Genomic DNA, 20,152 nt, shown 5'->3' on the forward strand with positions numbered 1-20,152 from the left:
GTCTACAAGATATTGAAATAAAACTCATGGATTTTAAATTTTAACTAGCATTTGCCCTCAGTGTAAAGCACGAAAAAATATTTTTAAATTTTATATTTATATAAAATTAATATTAATTCAATTATTATACTTATAAATATAATAAAAAATTAATTTCAATTGAATATATTTGAATTGAATATTGAAAAAAATATCACAATTATAAAATTTGATATTATGAGAAAAAAAGTTAAAAATTAAAAATAAAATACTAATTAAAAAGAATAAAAAATATATTTATTCAAAAAAGATGAGAGAGGAGAGAGAAATTTATAAAACTTTAATAATTTAAAATTTTATTTTTTTTCATTTTTACAAATATATCATATTAAAGCTCTTATCGTGATCTTTAATTTGATATGCATACTAAATATTTTATAATAAATCAAATTTCACAATTTTGAAAAGAAATGTAACAACAAATAAGAAGTTAAAGAAAATGAAAATAAAAAGAAAAATAAATAGTTTAAACATAAACCTTCTGTTTTATTATAAGTAACTTCTTTTTTAATATAGTATAGATTTTCAAGTGTAAATATAATCACTTGACCCACGAAAAAAATATTATTTTATGCATATTTATGGTCAATATTATATATATTTTTGTTTATATATAGTATGTTTAAAATTAAACGCACAAAATATAGATATGCTTTAATTGCATGATGAAATTTCGTTAAGATAGAAAAGGTTCAGTTTCAAAAAATTGTAATTTTTGGATTTATTATATTCAACAGTATGTGTTTTTCTATTTAACAGTAGGAAATTTTTGCATTTAACAGTGTGTTTTTTTTTGTGTTTAACAGAATAACAGTATGCATTTATCATGAAGAGCTTAGCTTCAAAAAAATTATACTATTGTTTTAATTACTTCATGCATATCTATGTTTAACAATATGCACTTTTTATTACTGCCTAAAAATTGAGCACTACATGATCTTTTTCATAGGAGATATTTATCCTTTCGGATTTTGTCCTTTTGTTGGAAACAAATCATGCTTTGAGAAGTAGTAAATTTCAAACATGTAATCATTTTTAGCTAATAAATAATTGGAAATAATTGGACGTAATGTGTCACGTCATTTGACATTATTCTAAAATTTTATAGAATTCTCGAACCATACGCGCGGGTGTTATCTTTAATTGTAAATTCTTCATGAAAAAAGAAAAAAGAGAAATAAAATTTTACCATTTAAATTATTTCTTTCTTTTTCCTCATTTTCTACAAAATAGAATTTGATCCTTACTCATTCCTCATTTTCACTATAAAAAAAGAATAATATTATACCTCAATTTTTAGTGTGATAATATTAACCCTCTTTTTGTAGTGAAAAGAATGAATGAATAAGGATCAAATTCTATTTTGTATGAAATGAGAAAAAAGAAAGGAAGGATTTAACACAAAATTTTGGGTACACCTGGGTGTACCGTACAACCGGATAGACTCGTACCCAGAATAGTATTATCTATATGAGTTGGGTCAGGATATGGGTTCAAATCAGGGTGCGGGTCAAAGTTTAAAAGAAGGTATAATCTGGTTGTACGGTGCATCCGGGTGTACTCAAAACCACCTCAGAATTTAAATAATAAAATTTTATTTATCCATCTTTTCTCCATGATCAATTTACGACCAAAGAGAATGCATACTCAAATAGACAATCATATAGCAGGGCCTTATGTTCAATCTAGCACATGCAATAACGATAAGAATAAGCTTCTTTCTAACCATACATAATATGACTGCACACTTACACATACGAATCTCAGAACAGCTCTAGTACTGTAATTAGCCTCAAACATTTTATATTTGGGTTATAATTAATTATGTTGATCAAAGTAGTTTTGGTTTATGCTTTTTCTAGTAAGGAAAATATTTTGTTTTTGATGCAATGCGTGACAATCAAATATTAAGCCAATTAAAAAAAACTAATGTCCCTTTCATAGACATACAAACTGTGAACCTCATTTATATAAAGAAAGAGGTTTAAAGTTCAATTCTTACCGTCCCCCTTCTCCTAACTAAAAAATGATACTAGTAATAATAAAACACTGATACATACATTTAGTTAGTGGGAGGAGTTAGAGAATATAAACTAGAATGGTTTTAAATTGTAATGTTCGAGTGGATAATGAAAATTCAAAGAGTGTATATATATAGGTATACACAGATTCTTCTAGCCATTTTGGTTTAATATTTTGTGAATGAGACAACAAATGCCGATTAGTTAGTGATAGAGCCTGTTTTGTTAGCTAGGCTGCATAATATTTCCACTCAAGCCAGCCCTAATCTTAAAAATACAAAGATTGATAACATTTCTGGAAATAATTAGAATCCACATAAGGAGATGATGATCTAACAAAAACCAAGATATAGTGGAATCCTCATCACCTCATTTGAGCTGTCAAAATTTTAGCCATTTCTTCTCCTTCTCTTTTCTAGACACTGCATTTGATGTGGACGCATGAGCCTCCTCTGCATCGGCCAGTGCCTTGCGAGTTTCGTTGAGCTTCCGCATAGCAGCATCGTGCACAGACTTCTCCTTCTTGTTCCGCTTCACCATTTCTTCGAGCTTCTCGACTTGAAATCTCAAGCTTTGCATCTCATCTTCGTAGGCAAGGATCGCCCGTCTGTCCTCTTTCCTTGCCTCACCGTTTGCTTTGTTCTGCTGCTGCCTCTTTGCAGAGCTGCTGCCGTTCACAATCTGCCCGTGCATCGCAAGCTGGGTGTTGATAAGAGAGAATACATCTTTCGAATCCTCCTCTTCTTCAGCAGCTTTGGCTGCGGCTGCTAATTTCTTGTCACGCTTTCTCTTACCACCCCTGCTGCGCTTCTTTGCTCGCGTATCCTTGTTCTCGTCTTTGTCAAGAGCTTTTACAGCGTGATCAAGAGATTGCTTAGGTGGAAGAACCTTAACAGAAATAGGATCGAGTCTTCCCTGTCCTGACGCACCCAAACCCATTCCTTCGCGGTATCCCATATTAGCCATCATCTTGGAAGCAATGCCGCGGGTATGATTCTCCCAATTCGCAAAAATAGCAGTGTCGGTTTGGACCCCCCTCTGCAACGCTGTGCTTTCCAAAAACCCCAACCCTTGCGGGCTATCATCTTCATCATCACTAGAATCAGATTGCTCCGAACTTAGATCGGACTCTTCTTCATCACTCCTCTGGGCATACTCAGAGGAAGTGATTGCTTCTGTTCCCAACTTTGCTGAACTTCCATCGTCTCGAAAAATTACCTCCCCTGTTCTGAGATTCTCATCCCAAGACTCTAGCTCAGCTTCTCTCCAGATGCCAGCTTTACTATCTGAAAGGGCCCAGATGCTGGAACCCACCAGCGACTGTTCCCAAATAGTAGGAATATACTTCTTCAAGGAAGATACGGGGACATCGATGCCTGAAAATATAAAGACCACCTCAGTAAGGTTTTAACCAGTTATATATTGGCAGTTATCCTTGCAAATGTCAGAGGAACACAAAATATTCTGATTCGTGTATTAAATATATTTCGACAACTAGATTTGGCTGAGTATTCTTTCTTCAAAACGTCAAATAATTCGATGGAATAACGTTCGATCCAAACTAGAAAAACTTATTATGTGGTCTCTAAGAAACTCCTATGACACGAAGAGGGTATATGCCCACAAGGTTCACCAATACAAGAGAGATTTGTGCACAGGGATAAACGATACACCATCTCGCAGGTCTATTCTCCAAATTTGTTATGCTTGAAACATACCATGTGATAAGCGGCAATTACTACCAAATCGACATCGTTGTTGTAGAAAGAACTTGCACATCTGCACTAGCGTGGTTTAGCATTAGTGAAAGAATCTGACTAAAAACCAACTTTCTCATGCGTAAATATCAGATAGAACGAAGATTACGCACACAAATCCACGAGTACTAAAACTCTGCAAAGTTCTTCTGAGTTTAATGACTATAATAGAAACGATATAGAGCTCCTTTATATCTTTAGCAAGAACGGAGAAGCTAAATCTCAGTGTGTAGCATGAAAGATTGTAGCAGCGACATAAATCAGATTCTTGATTATCAATTGTGAATTAATCATAGCAAAATATACAGTCAAAAGTTCTGATACTAATTTCAAAGAGAAGTTTAATTATTAGAAAGAAATATCATAATTTTAGGCAGACGATCCACAAGAAAAATGTGCTCATGCAAGAGAAAAAAATAAAAAATGGAATTCAAATAGTCAAAAAGCTGACTGGAAATTCAAGCAAAAAGATTCTCACAGAACACAATATAACAGTTCCCAGTCATATAACACCTCGAATATTGAGTCAAATAGCCAAGTTTGGAAGACCTCATTGTCAACCTCTTACAAACTTAATGATTCTCAAGCAGTAAAATTATCCAAGCACATAACTAGAAGTAAAAAAACTAATATAAGGATCCCCATATAAAATTGAAGAATGATCCTTAACTGCATAGAAATTTGCAAGCATATCTAAAAATCACCTATGGAGGTATATTGTTTCCAATAAATACTTAGCTCGGAGTTACCAAGAAATTAACCACAAAATATCTTATTGAGACTGTCCAGCTTCAAACCACCAAGCATGACAGGGAAAGGGGGTAGGAAACGGAAGCAGCAGATAAACAATTGACATAATCAAGGCGATACTGGCACAAAAAGATGTAAAAGGCATATTAAGAAGGGCATTAAGACTAAGTAGTAGTCAACCCACCAACATGCTTTCAGTAGTTGGAGTAAGGAAAGATATTTTTGCAGATTCTGAACCTTCCAAGCCAACAATAAGCCCATTGTACCACCGCCCATCAGTGTGACGGAATCTACATTTTGACCCTATAGAATAGGTCTGATCCACCAACGGTTCAGGTTCCACATCTGTTGGTTCCAGAGGCTCCACTTTGACATCGCCAGTGCTTACTAAACCTTTCAAAGCAGAATCAGCCTCTCTTATCAACCTTGCTCTTTTGAGCTGAAAAAGGCCCTCCTCAGCATCTTTAATGGCCTCAACAAGCTCATCATGAACCTTGACAATATAAAACACGTATCACAATGATTGAAGAATACAAATGTAAAAAAGCAGAAGCCTATAATCCGGCTACTCAAATCATTTTGACTTTTGAGTAAAGCTGCATGTGGCTGGAATAAAGAATCCATATGTCCTGTATGCTCACATTTACATAAGCAGTAATCTGTTTGAGCAGTAATCATTTCAGAGGGGATGGAGAAATTATGGATAATAATCTTCAACTCTTTCCAATAGAATTTTCATATTTCTTACACTACTATGGAGCTGTCTCAATAAATATAGGAACATGCTCATCCTATTTAGTTTATCTAGAACCTCACTCTCCAACTCCATCTGTCCCTATTCCTGGACCAGGAAAATTCTCACCGCAATCTCTCTAAATTCATAAGCTATTGAGGTTCTACTATCATCAAGCTAAAACACATTCTAGCAATAAAAATGATTGAGAACAAACTTATAGATGACAACGTGCTGTTGCAAATATACCAAAAGCAATAAGAAATTTAGCTTCCGCATGTAAGCAACAGCGGAAAACTGTACTTAAGCGCTGAAATGTGAATAACAGCAGCAATAGTACTCTCTAATCCACAGTCACCTCAATCAAAAACCAACTACAAAAGCTAGGGAAGAAACTACTATAAAATAAATAGGTTACATTTTCAACATTCAAAAATCAAAGTAGACGTACTATTTCGGGCTTTCAATCGAGATTGCCCTATAATATAAAAGCTAAATCGGATTGAAGAATTGACACTGCCATAAGAAAAAGTATAAGATGAATTCCTTGAACAGATATATTTCAGAAAAAAAAATCCCCGCCAAATGCAAGATTATACACAATACGAGGAGGTCTACGTATAAATGTGCAGTGGTTTAAGGGGCGAACCGAAATAAGTTCGGCGTTGGAGGGATCGACGGAGAGGGCGTCGGCGACGGCGGCGAGAGAGTCCTTCTGTTCCTTGAGTTGGAATTGGAGCTGCTCTTCCACAACCCTCGCTTCCTCGTCATCCGCCATTGGAACTCCCAAGTTCCCAACGAGAGAGAGAGAGAGAGAAACGAAATTAACGCTTTTTGGTAGTTGCTAGTTATATTCAAGGACTGTACCGATTTTATTTATCAAGCAGCTCCCTGTCCCCTATTTTATTCCTTTTTTTTTTTGATAAATTAACAGTATTAAATAAAGAAATTTAAAGACTGGGCTACAGAGTCTCGAATCCAAGATCTTTGGACTTAAACATTAACATTTTACCGTTTGACAATACGCACACTTTTATTCCTTTCTTTTAGTATTAAATATTGTATATCAGTAGGAGAAATTATCCAAAATGAAGACATAATCTAAAGTAATAAATCAATTTTGGAAGATTCAACTATAGTTTTATTTAAATTTTAATTATTTTTGCAAGTATATGCCAATACAAGGAAATGTGATAATCTAAATATGTAATTAAATTGTTGGGACTTCGGTTTGGGCCCTACGTAGGGTGGTCGATCGCATAGGACCCTGAAAAATAGGGGCCCAAAAATATATAGATTTATATATTTTATGTATATAATAATTAAAACCTACAAAATTGTTGAATCGTGTAATGTAGCACAATGGTGAAGGGCCTTTTTTTTTTTTGCCGTCAGCGCATCAAATCATCTAAGAGCATCCATATTCGTTGAGTCAAAGGGAGCAGTAGGCTAAGAAAGGGAAAACAATATTCTAAGAGGGTGCGTTCTCTTCGGTTGTAAATTTATCATAGGAAAATGAAGGATAAACAAAATTTCACCCTTTGACTCCTTCATTTCTTTTCCCACATCTCCTGCAAAATAAAATTTGACGCTTACTCATTCCTCATTTTCACTACAAATGAGAGATAATATTATCACATAAAAAATGGAGGGATAATATTAGCCATCATTTGTAGTGAAAATGAGGAATGAGTAAGGGTCAAATTCTATTTCGTAGGAAATGTGGGAAAAGAAATGAATGATTTAAAGGGTAAAATTTTAGTTATCCCTCATTTTTTCATGATAAATTTACAACCAAAGAGAATGCGCTATTATTAATTAACAATAACATAAGACTCAGGCTTGGGTTGATCCAATAATTTTGCCGCAATGTTCGAGTTCGATGTGATTGACCGAGAAGGGTAATTATCACCACTAAGATCGTACTTCTAATATAAATACTCTCACCGTCCCATAAAAACATGTATAGTCTATTTATAGTAATAATTATCTCACTAAACATCACAATCAATGCGGGACCTTTTTCTCACTCACACTATATTTTATAGTATTTCTTAAAACTCGTGTTGTCCCCAACTATACATATTTTTATGGGACGGAGGGAGTATATTGTAGTATAATTAATTTCAACCACCACCATTAAAATTGTCCTTTAAAAAAAGTTAATATTTAACCTCCGTGCAATATACAAAAATATTTTTACATTTTTAGATTTAAATAAAATTAATATCAATTCAATTATTATATTTATAAATATAATAACAAATTAATTCAAACTAAATATTGAAAAAATAAAGAATAATTTACAATAACAAAATTAATATTATGAAAAGGTAAAAAGAATAAGTTAAAATAAGAGTAAAAAAGAATCTAAAAAATAGATTTATTCAAACATATATTAAAGATGAGATAATTTTTAAATACTCACTTGCCTAGTTCTTTTCGACACAGTTATTTACGAGAGTAAGATTATAGTGTAAAAATGAATAAAGTGTGTGAGTTCATATTTGTTATAGTCAAAATTGATTATCCAAAAAAGAATCAGACCATCAAATGAGATAACCACAAAATGAAAGCAGGTCAAGTCAAATTGGAGAGAGAGAATATATAACTTTTACATTTTAAATCAAAATATTTGCATAAAATATACTCCGATTGGGGCTAGGGCTTTGCCTTCGCCGCCAATTTGGGCTAGGGCTTTGCCGCTCCGCCTCTCCAATCGGCTGCATCTGCAATTTGGGGCTAGGGCTTTGCCGCCGCCGCCGATTTACCTCTCCAGGCAGCGCCGCTTCCTTCGGGTTTGGAGATTGAGGGGATTTCGCTGCGATTTGGGCGAGCGGCTGAAAATCGAAGCCTGGGTCCGCCGATTTGGGGGTGAGCGATGGAGTGTCGATTGGGTTATCTCTTTCCTTTTTTTGGTTTTTAGCTGAAAATTGAAGCTTGGTTTGGGTGAGGAAGGTGATGCGAAGCCTGGATTAATTTTTGATTGAAGCCCTTTTTGGCTTTGGCTGAAAATCGAAGCCTAGCTTTGATGGGCGCCGAAGCTCGCCTATCGTTGATTCGCCTGTGAAGGTGAAGTCTGGTTTGGGTGATGGGCGAGCGGCGACCACCGGCGCTGGTGTTGCCGGCGCCGTCGCCGTCGCACCAGATGCAGTGAAGTTAGGTTGAAGAAGATAAAGTTAGGTTGAAGGAAATTTTAATTAATTCATTAATTTTGATGGACCACATTTAATTAAACACTAACTATCCCTTTCTTAATCTCCGTGCCGAAAAGAACGTGACCAACTTTAATGGGACGGAGGGAGTATCAAATTAAAGCTCTCATCGTTATTTTTAGTTTGATATGCATTTCATAATTTTAGGATGCGTTCTCTTTGGTTGTAAAATTATCATGAGAAAATGAAAGATAAACAAAATTTCATCATTTTAATCCTTCCAATCTTTTTCCACATTTCCTACTTGACCCTTACTTATTCCTCTTTTTCACTACAAAGGAGGAATAATATTATCCCTCCAAAAAATGGTGTGATAATATTATCCCTCATTTCTAGTGAAAATGAGGAATAAGTAAGGGTCAAGTTGGAAATGAGGGAAAAGAAATGAAGGATTTAAAGGGTGAAATTTTGATTATCCCTCATTTTTCCATGATAATTTTACAACCAAAGAGAGTGCACCCTTAGAAAGAAATAAAACAAAACAAAAAATTAGGCGATAAAGAAAAAATAAAAAAATATAACTTACAAATAAACTTTCAATTTTATTTCAACTACAAATTTATCACTCAATTTTGAAATCAAATTGATCTCAAATTTAAATAGGGTTAATAGTCGGAAAATACACGAACTATTTTCAAATTTGCATATTGCACATCACCTTTGAAATTAGCTCCAGAATAAATCACCTTTTAATTTAGTTGTAAATTGCACACGCATTGACCACCACCTTGATCGATGTTGACGTGGCGCTCGGAATTTTCAGACGTGGACTCACCAACATTCAATTAAAAAAAAGTGGAAAATCTGCAAATTTGCTCTCTCTCTCTCTCTGTACGCACAACATCAGATATGTGTTTGCTACTATTACCGTCGGACTCCCTAATCAACGTCGCCCTCCAATCAAATCGCGGGGAAGAGGGAGGGCGGTGATTCTCGGACATGTGACAGAAAGGAGAGGGGATTTCAGAGAGATTTAGGGATTTAAGCAGAAGGGTTTCTGAAATGGGGAGAATTTTTGGGGGTTTTGGTGTTTTGAGTTAGAATGAGAGACGAGGGGCGACGTCGACGTCGACGTCGGAGTTGCAGGGGGGATGGAGGCTGAGGTGGGCACTGGTCTGCTGCTGCGTCGGCGTCGGTGTTGCAGGCGCAGGGGGGTAGGGTTTCTTTGATTTCTTCCGATGGAGAGGCAGATGCTCGAAGGGGCGGTGGAGATTTCTTTGATCCCTTTGATGTTTGATTTCTTCGATTCAAAGGCTGGGCTGGACGGGTTTTGGTGTTTTATTTCTTTGATTTTTGTGGTGGAAATTTTTGTGCTAGTGGTTATGGTAGAGGTGAGGGAAAATGGTGGCTCGCCAGATTTTGGAATGGCTCGCCGGAAAAGCAAGGATTTTTTTTTAATTCTTCAAAATATCAAAACAACGTCGTTTTGCCCACGTGGCTTGCCAGCGTGTAAAAAAAAGTCACGTGGCTGTCCATGTCATCGTCAGTCAAACTTAAGAGTTGCCGGAATTTTCGCCGTGTGCAATTTACAACTAAATTAAAAGGTGATGTATTCTGGAGCTAATTTTAAAGGTAATGTGCAATATGCAAATTTGAAAATAGTTCGTGTATTTTTCGGCTATTAATCCATTTAAATATTATCTTTTTAATGTAGTATAGATTTTTCGATTTTAAATAAGGCTGAAGTGGCTGCTCAACTGAGATAATTTAGATTATATTTATTCATAAAATTCAAAAAATAGTACTCCCTCCGTCCCAAACAAAATGTCCTGTTTTCCTTTTTGGGTTGTCCCAAACGAAATGTCTTGTTTCATTTTTTGGCAATACACTCTCTCTATACTTAATACTCCCTCCGTCCCAATAAAAGTGGCCACCTTTCCATTTTGGTTTGTCCCATTAAAAGTGGCCACTTTCCAAAATAGGAAAGTTTGAACTTAATTAAGCCCATTAAATAAAAATTAATTAAGCTTCTAATTAAACTTATCTCATCTATCATCTCTCCTCTATTCCTCACTGAGGCTCGCTCGGTCTTCTCACCAAGGAGTCCGCCTTCTTCTTCTCCGGCCGTCTCAGCCGCCGGTGAGGCTGCCTCCGGCCGAGGACGCCGTTGCTTTCTCAGTTTTATCTCTCAGTTTTTGTCAATTTGTGAAACATCAAGAGAGCCCTAATTTTCTCCTCTGAAATCGAAATTGCCACCGCCCTGCAACCTCCGGCGTCGTTGTCGCCTCAAGGCCGACGTTGCTCCGCTTTAGCCTGGCATATCTCCTTCGCGCTCCTTCTTCCTCTCTCTGTAATTCTGGAGACGCGCTGCCGCCTGAACATTTTTGTGGTTTGCGATCTGGTTTGCGATTTGAGATCTGGTTTGCGGTTTGTAAGATCCCCGTCTGAATCCCTCGTCTGAATCCAACACCGGCGTCGCAGTCACCGTTGCCGACGCCGTCTGCCAGGAAAGAAAGTGGGATTTGATTTCTTAATTGATTCTTTAATTTTGGTGTCTGGTTTGGCGGAAGCCTTGGATTGGGGGCCTAGGGTTCCGATTGCAGCGGTGAGAGCCCTAGATCTGAGGGTTGCGTGGATTTCGGGCATGGCGGTGGCTGCTCTGCCATCGCCGGTAAACCAGATATGGTGGCGCGATTTAGGGGCTGGGCTTTCAGGCGGTTGGTTCGACAGGAGAGAGAGAGCTCGACGTAGGTGAAGTCAGATGTGGGTGTCTGGTTCGCGATGATAGGAGAGAGAGAGAGCTCGACGGCGAGGGGCGACCGCCGTCGCCGTCGTCCAGGTGCAGTGAGAAGGAGAAGAAGTTAGATGGAGGAAAGTAATTATCTAATTAAACTTGGTGGACCACACTCAATTAACTCATAACAATAAGTTTCTTAATCTCCGTGCCCAAATAAAAGTGCCCACTTTTATTGGGACGGAGGAAGTATTTAAATAATTTCCACCAACCCACTTTATATATAAAAAACACATTTCTTAATCTCCGTGCCGAAAAAAAATAGGATATTTCGTTTGGGACGGAGGGAGTAAGAGTTTTGTGGTTGAATAGTGTCAAAAATAAAAAACGCACACTTTATGATAAGAAGTATACATTTTTACAGAATAGAGGGAGTATAAAATAAAAAATTATGATAATTTAATCACTTTGCCTGATCTAGGGTTCGAATTCTAGAAGTATTTTTCTTTTTTTAATTTATCCTTTGTCACGACGACTTTATAATGTTTCATAGAGAATCATACTATATTTTATTAGGATCTGGACTCATTTGAACCACTCTATATACATGTATTTAAATAATTTTCTATAAAAGAAAAACATTGAGTGAATGGAAGATCTTTGGCTTACAGTCATTCAAGATACTTCCTGGAATATGAATTCAAATCAAAATAACTATATGATGAATCTATAATGATTTACAGTTACAATGTAGAAGAAAATCACCTGTATATATATAAAAAAGAATACAATACAATGGTTGAACAGTCATAGCAGCAACTTCAACCACCAAAAGGAACTGATTTTCAAATGACAAAACATCATATTCAGCAATCAGCATCAACTAATATGCTTGTTAGTTGTTTCTACTTGGTTAGAGGAGGCTCTCCCAGCCACTTTGCACGAAAGCCCGTCCCTTTACAATCTGCGCAGCATGCAGAACCCTGTAAACATAAACACGAACTTGTGTAAGATGATCGGTGGTCTACTTCTTGATTCCCTAAGCATTTCCTTGGTAGTTAGAGTTTACCTTTCCGGTGCAGATGACGCATGTAGTGTTTCTTGAAGGAACTTGGCACAGCATGTTGTCACCGATGATGAAGAACCCCGTTCCACTGCACCATTTGCATTCAACGTGCCCCTTTGAGTCGCACGAAGAACAAGCAACAGGCGTTGGTTGCTGATATTTGTAAGGGATGGTTTGTGTTAGGAGAAAGAGAGAGTCAATAACAGGAAGAGCTTCAGGAATTATGCAGGCCAAGCATGTAATCAGGTCAATAATGGTTCACTTTCTCTCCCGTTTCAACGGATTTATGAGATGCAAATGTTTTTGCCAGTCTATGCATCTCTATACACATCACTACAAAGTACAAGAGACGAACCATTTACAGTTCGTGTAACAATATTCAGAAAAGTTACAAACTTAATTCAGAGAAAAAGAGCCTATGAAGTGTTAGTTGAAGTTACTTCAACTCAATACATAATCTTGATTCTATCAAGCAACCGATGCTCTTACACATTCATGTAGCAAAACAAGAGAAGTTCTTATACATTCATCATACCACTTTGAGAAGCTCTTAAACAAGACAAGTGACAAACAATTGGTGAACATCTTACTAACAATTCGAAAAACCTACTACTTTAATAACAAGTTTTATCCCCCGAAAACGATTGACTATGCTATCTTTATAAACATCAAGCGTTTACACTTCGGACACATCCAAACCCCCGACACTTTCTTGATTCAGCTTCACAACTTCACTGCAGCTCTTACAAATTCATCGTATTCAACGTGTTGAAGTAATAAATGTTCGACCTTATCAAAGATCTAAAGGTTTCGGATGCATCTAATACATGTAAGAAGGCTGTTTCATTCTCTGACAAAAATGGGATGATAATGAGAGCAAGTGAGCAACTAAAACAGTAAAATCACAAGCATAGCAGCAAACGAAGGTCGAACAAGATTCCATGGCTACTCAAATCCGAACAAACTAATTCGCTCACAAACCTCTTCGTCTAATCCAAATTATCCAATAACATACAATCATCACAGAATTACAGCTATCGCAATTTATCAACACACAAAACCACCAAGAGCTAAACCATTCCAACCCCCTTTTGCAAACTGAGAAACCCAAAACATAACCCTAATAATTTCTCCTAACCTAAAACCACAATTAACTGAAAAAACTCGAATTATGCCCCTCTTCTACTTCCTTACTCCGATAATTGGTACTGGAATTCACCTATCGCGGATGAACTCGGATTTGAATAATATCTCTTCATATTTTCCCATACCATCAAACGGTTCCATTTCTTAATTTATTTATTTTCTTAAAGAAAGCACGAAACCCAGAAAAAACCTTGCATAAAGTAATCGAAATTGATCGAGAAAAGTTACCTGAGAAATCAACCACGCACGTTCCATGCGGTTCACGAAATTAGAGCTCCCATATGATTCCACCATTGAAGCTCTCACACCAATCCTCCTCGGCATAACAAATACCACTTTTTTCGACGGCGCAACAAATTTCACCGAATATAAATTCATGGGTCTATAACAAGAGCAGCTACTGCTCGACATTTTTCAAAATTTTCCTATTTCTTCTGCCCAACTAATCTCAAACTACGATCGCAAAAGAAATTACAGGTGCTAAGTTTCAAACCGGATGCAACGAAATAAGGAACAAAGAAGATATTTTGAGGGGCGCCGCTGGATTTCTACGCGCTAAATTTTGCAGGGATTTTGTAATTAAAATGAGAATTTATTGTGGCGCAAAACTGTTATGCTGAAACTTCCGCCCGCTTTTACGAAGAAGAAGTGAAGACAAACACGTCTACCTGCCGCCATATCGGGCCTTTTGGGCCCCTTCTATAGGTTCGGGCCTTCAATTATGGATTTTTTGGAGTCGTCGGCCCGGCCCAATGAAAACACTAATAGTATTTTTTGACTTTTTTTTTTTGACTTGGAAAACACTATAGTATTAGGGTGGTGTTTGAATTATTTTCAATTTGTTTTTTTAAACTCATAATTTATGCCTTTTTTAGTTTCATATTTATTTTCAATAATATTTATTACAGTGAATACAATTTATGCATTTATTCATGACAACTTATGGATACATTATAGTGAGAGGAATATTCATATATATATATATATATATATATATAATTAAGATAAAAATATAAAATTCCTTAAATTCCACAAGTGCTATATATAATCAATTAACATATTTCAATTAGTATACATTAAAGAATAATTTGATTGGAGTGAATTGTGTCACAAAAAGGAAGTAATTTTAGATTACATTTATTATTGTAATTTTTTTTTTGAACTTTAAAGGCATAAAATGATGAGTTTAGAAGTTTGGGAATAGAAGTATTCTAGAATGCTATGTATAAGTTAGAATTGCTATGAGCTCTCCAGTATTTTTCTCTTTATATAATAAACTAGTGTATTATTCGTAGAAATTTGAAGAAAAAATATTTTACGTTGTGATTTATAATTACATTATCTTATTTTTATGGTAATAACATATTAAATATATATATATGAATTTTTTATGTAATTAGTTTAATCCAATCAAATTAAATTAATGGTACATTTTAAATTATATTAACCTTGATTTTTAATTCAATAATAATAGAAAATTGATATCAAATGGTTATGAACAATTTCGAACTTTAAAAGATACTAACATGGATTCAGATGTAATCATGTAGAAAGGAACTAACTCAAAAGAGGGTCGATTAAAAAGAAAAAGAAAAAAAAAGCCCAAACTAGAATTAGAGGGCAATCATAAAATAATTGCAAATAATCGAAAGATATTTAAATATTAACTTGATATAAGCTATTAAAAACAAGGTAAAATTAGATTATAATTTGAAATAAAATATCTTTAATTTATATCTGATCAAAGTCTTTACTGATTACTGCAATTAGGGGTGGAACGGTACGGTATACCTTATTAAATCGACCATACTTTATACCTTACCTTTACCTCCGGTATGGAGAAAATTCATACATTTACCTTACCTTTAGCTACGATATACCTTAGTTCGGTATACCTTAAGTACGGTATGGAGAATATACAAAACCTTTACCTTACCTTTATTTCGGTATACCGTACTTTCATGGTATACCGCACTTTAACGGTATACCAAAATAATCGATATTACCAAAATCGAAAAAATTCAATACGGTAAAAAATTGATAACTTATTTATTTAAAACATGTTTAGATAATGAATAATATTTAACAAATATAATAATGACATAATAATTAAAATATATCACAAATAAACAAAAAGTAATACATTTATTATTAATGATATCAATGTAAAGTTATATGAGATTTATAAGTTAGACATAATCTAAGTTATAATATAATATCAATATTAATTATAACTATACTATTATATACATAGATGTTACACGTCAGATGTATAATTTATTGTAGAACAATAATCTTAGTTATATAATATAGAATATTATATTATAACTGTGTTATGACATCAATATAAATAATTCAGTTATATTAAATTATATAACTTACATACTATATTATATTTTATTAACTTTTATAGCATTTGATGATATTTATATTCGCATATTTATATGCATTCATGTAATATATAGGAAATTATATAGATGTTATAAGTTACATATAATTTATATGTTAGACGTAATATTATTTACTATAATATAATACTAATATTATAACTATGCTATTATATATGTAACTATTATAAGTTAGATGTATAATCTATTGTAAAACAATCATTTTAGTTATATATTATAACTATACAATAATATCAAAATAAACAATTTTATTTTATTGTATGAATTATACTATATACTATATTTTATTTGTTTTTGTATCATTTGATGATATTTATAAATTCATGTACAATTGTATATATTCACATAATATAGATTATATACATCATTTTATAAAATTTATAAATGTTTTTAAAAATATAAACATAAAAATATATATTATATATTTTAAAACTATAGATTTTGATACGATATATACCTCGATTTCCAGTATACCAATATATACGGACAACTGCGGTATATCAAAATAAGGTATTGTACCTTATTACCGGTATATACCGAATATTAAGGTATACCAGAATAAGGTATGATACCGCATCACCGGTATATACAGTAATATTCAGTATACCAGTAATACACTATCATACCGTGTTCCGGTATATACCTTTAATATGATATTTATTGATTTTTCCGGTATATACCTCGGTATCGGTATACACCGGTATACCCCGGTATCTAGAAAATCCATGCCTTTACCTTACCGTAAATCTTCAGTACGGTATCATACATTACCAAAAAAATCGGTATACCTTAAATTCGGTATTTTGCAGTATTTTACCGTACGGTATAGCCGGTATACCGAGTTTTCGGTATATTTTTCCAACCCTAACTGCAATACAGAATCAGTTTAAAACTTGAGTCTGAATATAAAAAAAAATTAAATTAAATTGACAATTAAATTAACAAATTCTAACAAGAGTTGGAAAAGGTTTAATAGTTGGGCACAACCAAACAGGCCCTTCCGGCAGCAGATCTTTTGATTCACAACCAAAGACGTCTCTTCCGCCGCAGCCGCCATTACAAAATCTATATACAGGAATTCTCAATTCCGAGTTTCTGTGTGTGTGAATTTCTCAACGCGAGCTAGAAAAATTAATCATGGACAAGGGAAAATCAGTGATGGGTTCGGGCCGGCGATGGGCCGTCGGATTCACGGACAATTCGGCGTCCCCTTCATCGCGTGATATTCCTGATCCGCCCGGCTTCACGCGGGCTTCCCAAGATCAGGTATGTTCACCTCTGTAATCGTCTACGATTAACTACCCCAAGTAAAATTATCAATGTTCACCTCTGTAATCGTCTACGATTAACTACACCAAGTAAAATTATCAACTGTTAGAGTGAAAATCTGTAGTAGATATTGTTGTTAGTGTTTGAGTTTACGGGATTTAGTTTTGATGGAATGTTTTGGGGGTTTGAGTGATGTGACTTGCCTTTTCTGGATTAGGATGATTCGGCTGTGAGCAAGCAGAAGAAGGATGCTGAGGCAAATTGGAAAGCCCAGGTAAAATTTATGAGTTTTAGTGATTTGATTTGGATGCGATTGTCATTTTTTTATGTCGTGAGGAAGTATGTGCGGATGCGATGTTGTTGGAATAAGAATTGTTTCTAATTGAAATCGAGTTTTCTGTTGATCGATTGTGTTGTTTGTGATGGTTTTTGATCATGTATTAATTAGGGTAAAAGTTTTGAGTTCCTTTTTTTATGTTGGGGTTTGGATCGAATTGCTTGAATTTTTTGATATATTTCTAGGTTTACTCTGTGTCTGACTTTCTCAATAATGCATGTAATGTTAGCATGTTTTTGATTCTGATATTACCGTGAAGTTGACTGCTTCATTAGAAATCTATGTCAATCGGCGATTTAAAGAGTTCCAAATAGGAGTTATCTTTGTCATGATTTCTCAGACATGTTTGGAACTTGGATTCATGTGAAGAAATTCTCAAAGGAGAAGAATTTCCTAGTCTAATGTGAAGGAACCTATATGTTGTAGACATTTTGCTTTATTACTCCTCACTAAAATCCAAGTGCAAATTGCAACAGTTAATAGGAGGAGAGGGAGTTTCTCGTCTTTACATGTTGGGTTTCGTTGGTAGCTATAAGCTGCTGCTTTTTGTTATTCAATAGTGTTGCTGTCTTATTTCAATGCTTTTGGTGGTGGGTGGTGTAGTTTTTGTTGTTGCGTACTAAATGATCTTTATTGAGGTTTGTTTAGTTTATAAATCTTGGCTCCTCTTTACTGTACTGGTCGATTTGTAAAATTTTTGATAGTTTTGTGCTTTTAGTTTTCTGCTGTTTGGCTTTATTACCTCATCTTAGATAGAATTGTTTCTTAAGCTACTAAAAACATTCATTTGTATGTACAGAAAGCATGGGAGGTCGCACAAGCACCCTTTAAGAATTTGATGATGATGGGATTCATGATGTGGATGGCTGGAAGCACAGTTCATCTATTTAGCATTGGCATAACATTTTCGGCTCTTCTACAGCCAGTCAACGCACTTCGGGGGGTTGGGAAAAGTGAGTTCATTTACCATTTTCTACAGTCGGTTGCCTTTCTATGATTTGTAGTGCTTGAATCACAAAAAGTATATACTCTTCAGTTTTAACGTGCATTACAACCATAAGAGTTCTAGGTATTGGATTTATGTGGCCGTCCTCATGCATTATTATTTTTTGACCTTCCTTCATTTTTATGTATAACACATGAAATCGTGGTTGCTGCAATATTTAGATGTTGCTATAGTTATATTCTTGTTTTCATCTCATAGTTTGGCTTTGATTATGTACGAACTAACTGGAATGATGAGGGCTTTACCTCGGAATGTTCTACATTATTCTAACCTTTTCGATTCACTTAAACCTTGCTGACTTGGTACTACTGTTGCTTTTGTAGTGTTTGAGCCTTACAAGGACAACAAAGTCGACCTTCTAGCACCTAAATTAGTATTCATTGCCCTTAATGTGGCAGCGTTAGGGCTGGGCATCTGGAAGGTTGGTTCTCGAGTTTCTATAGAAGTCATTATAACTCCTCTTCGTTGCGTTTTGAAGTATTTGTGAGAGCTCATCAAATTCTTTTTGTCGACAGCTTAACACACTTGGTCTTCTTCCAACTCATTTATCAGATTGGGTTTCGTCCTTGCCTCCACCACAGGTTTGTTGATCATACTAAACTCCATGATTTTTCCAAATATAAACTCAAATAAATATATCTTCTAAAGACAGGGACTTCATAGACTGAGAAGCTTCACAAATTTCCTAGTTTTGCTCACTCGTATCATCATTCCATCGCTCTTACTCCTTCTGTTTTGATCTTCAGGAGGTCGAGTACTCCGGTGGAGGTATCCCGCTTCACTAGCTTCTCCTCCAGTCGAAAATAGGACTCGACAAGAGCCGTTGGATTGAAGGGCATGATCTGAGGTGTAGGTGAAATCCTCTACCTATAGAAGTCATATTCAAACTGGATTTTATAGTCCCTCAAAATCTGCAGTCAGGAAAAAAACAACTAGAATATTTCAGTTTATTCTGGGAGGAATTCTAGCATCGCTTTTTTATTTTTGAATTTGGATGATGTAACATAACTTGATTATTAGTTTTATTTTATTTTGTTTTATTTTACCAATTTTGGTGAACTTGATACTGTTGGGAGTGGAGGTGATGTGCCAGTTTGGTCACCGGAAAAATCATCTGAATCAACTATAGCACCGCTTTTATTTGCTGAAATTTACTTTGTCCCGATCTTTGAGTGTTTTTGCGACGGCCCGACTTATCTAAGGGCCACACGTTGTTTTTTGGTGCTCTAACTGAAGAGGCATTCTCCCGTGCAATCGGTTGCACCGTGCAACTAGTTTCTGAATGATACTATTTCAACATACAAATGACACTTGAAGCTTCAAGTGTCATTTGTATGTTGAAGTAATGTCATTCGAAAATGTTTAAGCGTTATTTCCCGAATTAAATAGTGTCATTTTGGAAACTAATTGTACTGTGTAATCGGTTGCACAAGAGTATTTGAGCTAATTGAATTAGGTTAATTAGCAGAAATAATTAATCCTTCTAACTTTGCTTAAAAACTTGGTTAATTAGCGAAAATAATTAATCGATGTTCGAATCGATTGCTTAAAAGAATCCAGTTTGACACGGAGGATAAGAACTCCGGTAAAATTTGAATAACTTGTAAAAAACAGTTAAATGTTTGATAGCAACTCAATTGTTCGGTTTGTTTAAACAAATAATATTGTTCTTAAATGTCATGCAGGGCATATTTAAAAGATGAGTTTGTTTGGGAGACTCGGCTGAATCAA

General features: G+C 35.0%; 3 protein-coding genes across 3 annotated transcripts; 1 reads left to right on the forward strand and 2 right to left on the reverse strand.

Moving 5' to 3' along the window:
• Positions 1 to 2,323: 2,323 nt before the first annotated feature.
• On the reverse strand, positions 2,324 to 6,178 carry LOC131024857 (zinc finger CCCH domain-containing protein 18). Its single transcript, XM_057954403.1, has 4 exons — positions 5,950 to 6,178; positions 4,752 to 5,060; positions 3,779 to 3,839; positions 2,324 to 3,436 (listed from the first exon to the last, which is right to left on the reverse strand). The coding sequence occupies exons 1-4, from the start codon at positions 6,076 to 6,078 to the stop codon at positions 2,442 to 2,444; spliced, it is 1,494 nt and encodes a 497-aa protein (XP_057810386.1). The 5' UTR covers positions 6,079 to 6,178; the 3' UTR covers positions 2,324 to 2,441.
• Positions 6,179 to 11,877: 5,699 nt separating this feature from the next.
• Positions 11,878 to 14,082, reverse strand: LOC131024858 (uncharacterized). Its single transcript, XM_057954405.1, has 3 exons — positions 13,630 to 14,082; positions 12,259 to 12,408; positions 11,878 to 12,172 (listed from the first exon to the last, which is right to left on the reverse strand). The coding sequence occupies exons 1-3, from the start codon at positions 13,810 to 13,812 to the stop codon at positions 12,095 to 12,097; spliced, it is 411 nt and encodes a 136-aa protein (XP_057810388.1). The 5' UTR covers positions 13,813 to 14,082; the 3' UTR covers positions 11,878 to 12,094.
• Positions 14,083 to 16,749: 2,667 nt separating this feature from the next.
• LOC131024859 (uncharacterized) lies at positions 16,750 to 19,470 on the forward strand. The gene is made up of 6 exons (XM_057954406.1): positions 16,750 to 17,075; positions 17,296 to 17,352; positions 18,215 to 18,368; positions 18,745 to 18,842; positions 18,937 to 19,002; positions 19,168 to 19,470. Exons 1-6 carry the CDS (start codon positions 16,947 to 16,949, stop codon positions 19,204 to 19,206), a joined length of 543 nt encoding a protein of 180 aa, XP_057810389.1. The 5' UTR covers positions 16,750 to 16,946; the 3' UTR covers positions 19,207 to 19,470.
• Positions 19,471 to 20,152: the final 682 nt, after the last annotated feature.

This window comes from Salvia miltiorrhiza, chromosome 5 (genome assembly GCF_028751815.1).
Source record: "Salvia miltiorrhiza cultivar Shanhuang (shh) chromosome 5, IMPLAD_Smil_shh, whole genome shotgun sequence".
In the NCBI taxonomy this organism is placed as follows: domain Eukaryota; kingdom Viridiplantae; phylum Streptophyta; class Magnoliopsida; order Lamiales; family Lamiaceae; genus Salvia; species Salvia miltiorrhiza.

Excerpts from the sequence above, each read along its gene's own strand:
- LOC131024857 (XM_057954403.1), bottom strand. The coding sequence starts at position 6,078 with ATGGCGGATGACGAGGAAGCGAGGGTTGTGGAAGAGCAGCTCCAATTC. Across the intron at positions 3,840-4,751 it reads CAACTACTGAAAGCATGTTG|ATGTGCAAGTTCTTTCTACA; the intron begins GTGGGTTGACTA and ends ACGCTAGTGCAG. Across the intron at positions 3,437-3,778 it reads TAATTGCCGCTTATCACATG|GCATCGATGTCCCCGTATCT; the intron begins GTATGTTTCAAG and ends TTATATTTTCAG.
- LOC131024858 (XM_057954405.1), bottom strand. The coding sequence starts at position 13,812 with ATGTCGAGCAGTAGCTGCTCTTGTTATAGACCCATGAATTTATATTCG. Across the intron at positions 12,409-13,629 it reads GTGCGTGGTTGATTTCTCAG|CAACCAACGCCTGTTGCTTG; the intron begins GTAACTTTTCTC and ends TACAAATATCAG. Across the intron at positions 12,173-12,258 it reads GCGTCATCTGCACCGGAAAG|GGTTCTGCATGCTGCGCAGA; the intron begins GTAAACTCTAAC and ends TTATGTTTACAG.
- LOC131024859 (XM_057954406.1), top strand. The coding sequence starts at position 16,947 with ATGGACAAGGGAAAATCAGTGATGGGTTCGGGCCGGCGATGGGCCGTC. Across the intron at positions 18,369-18,744 it reads ACTTCGGGGGGTTGGGAAAA|TGTTTGAGCCTTACAAGGAC; the intron begins GTGAGTTCATTT and ends TTGCTTTTGTAG. Across the intron at positions 19,003-19,167 it reads CGTCCTTGCCTCCACCACAG|GAGGTCGAGTACTCCGGTGG; the intron begins GTTTGTTGATCA and ends TTTGATCTTCAG.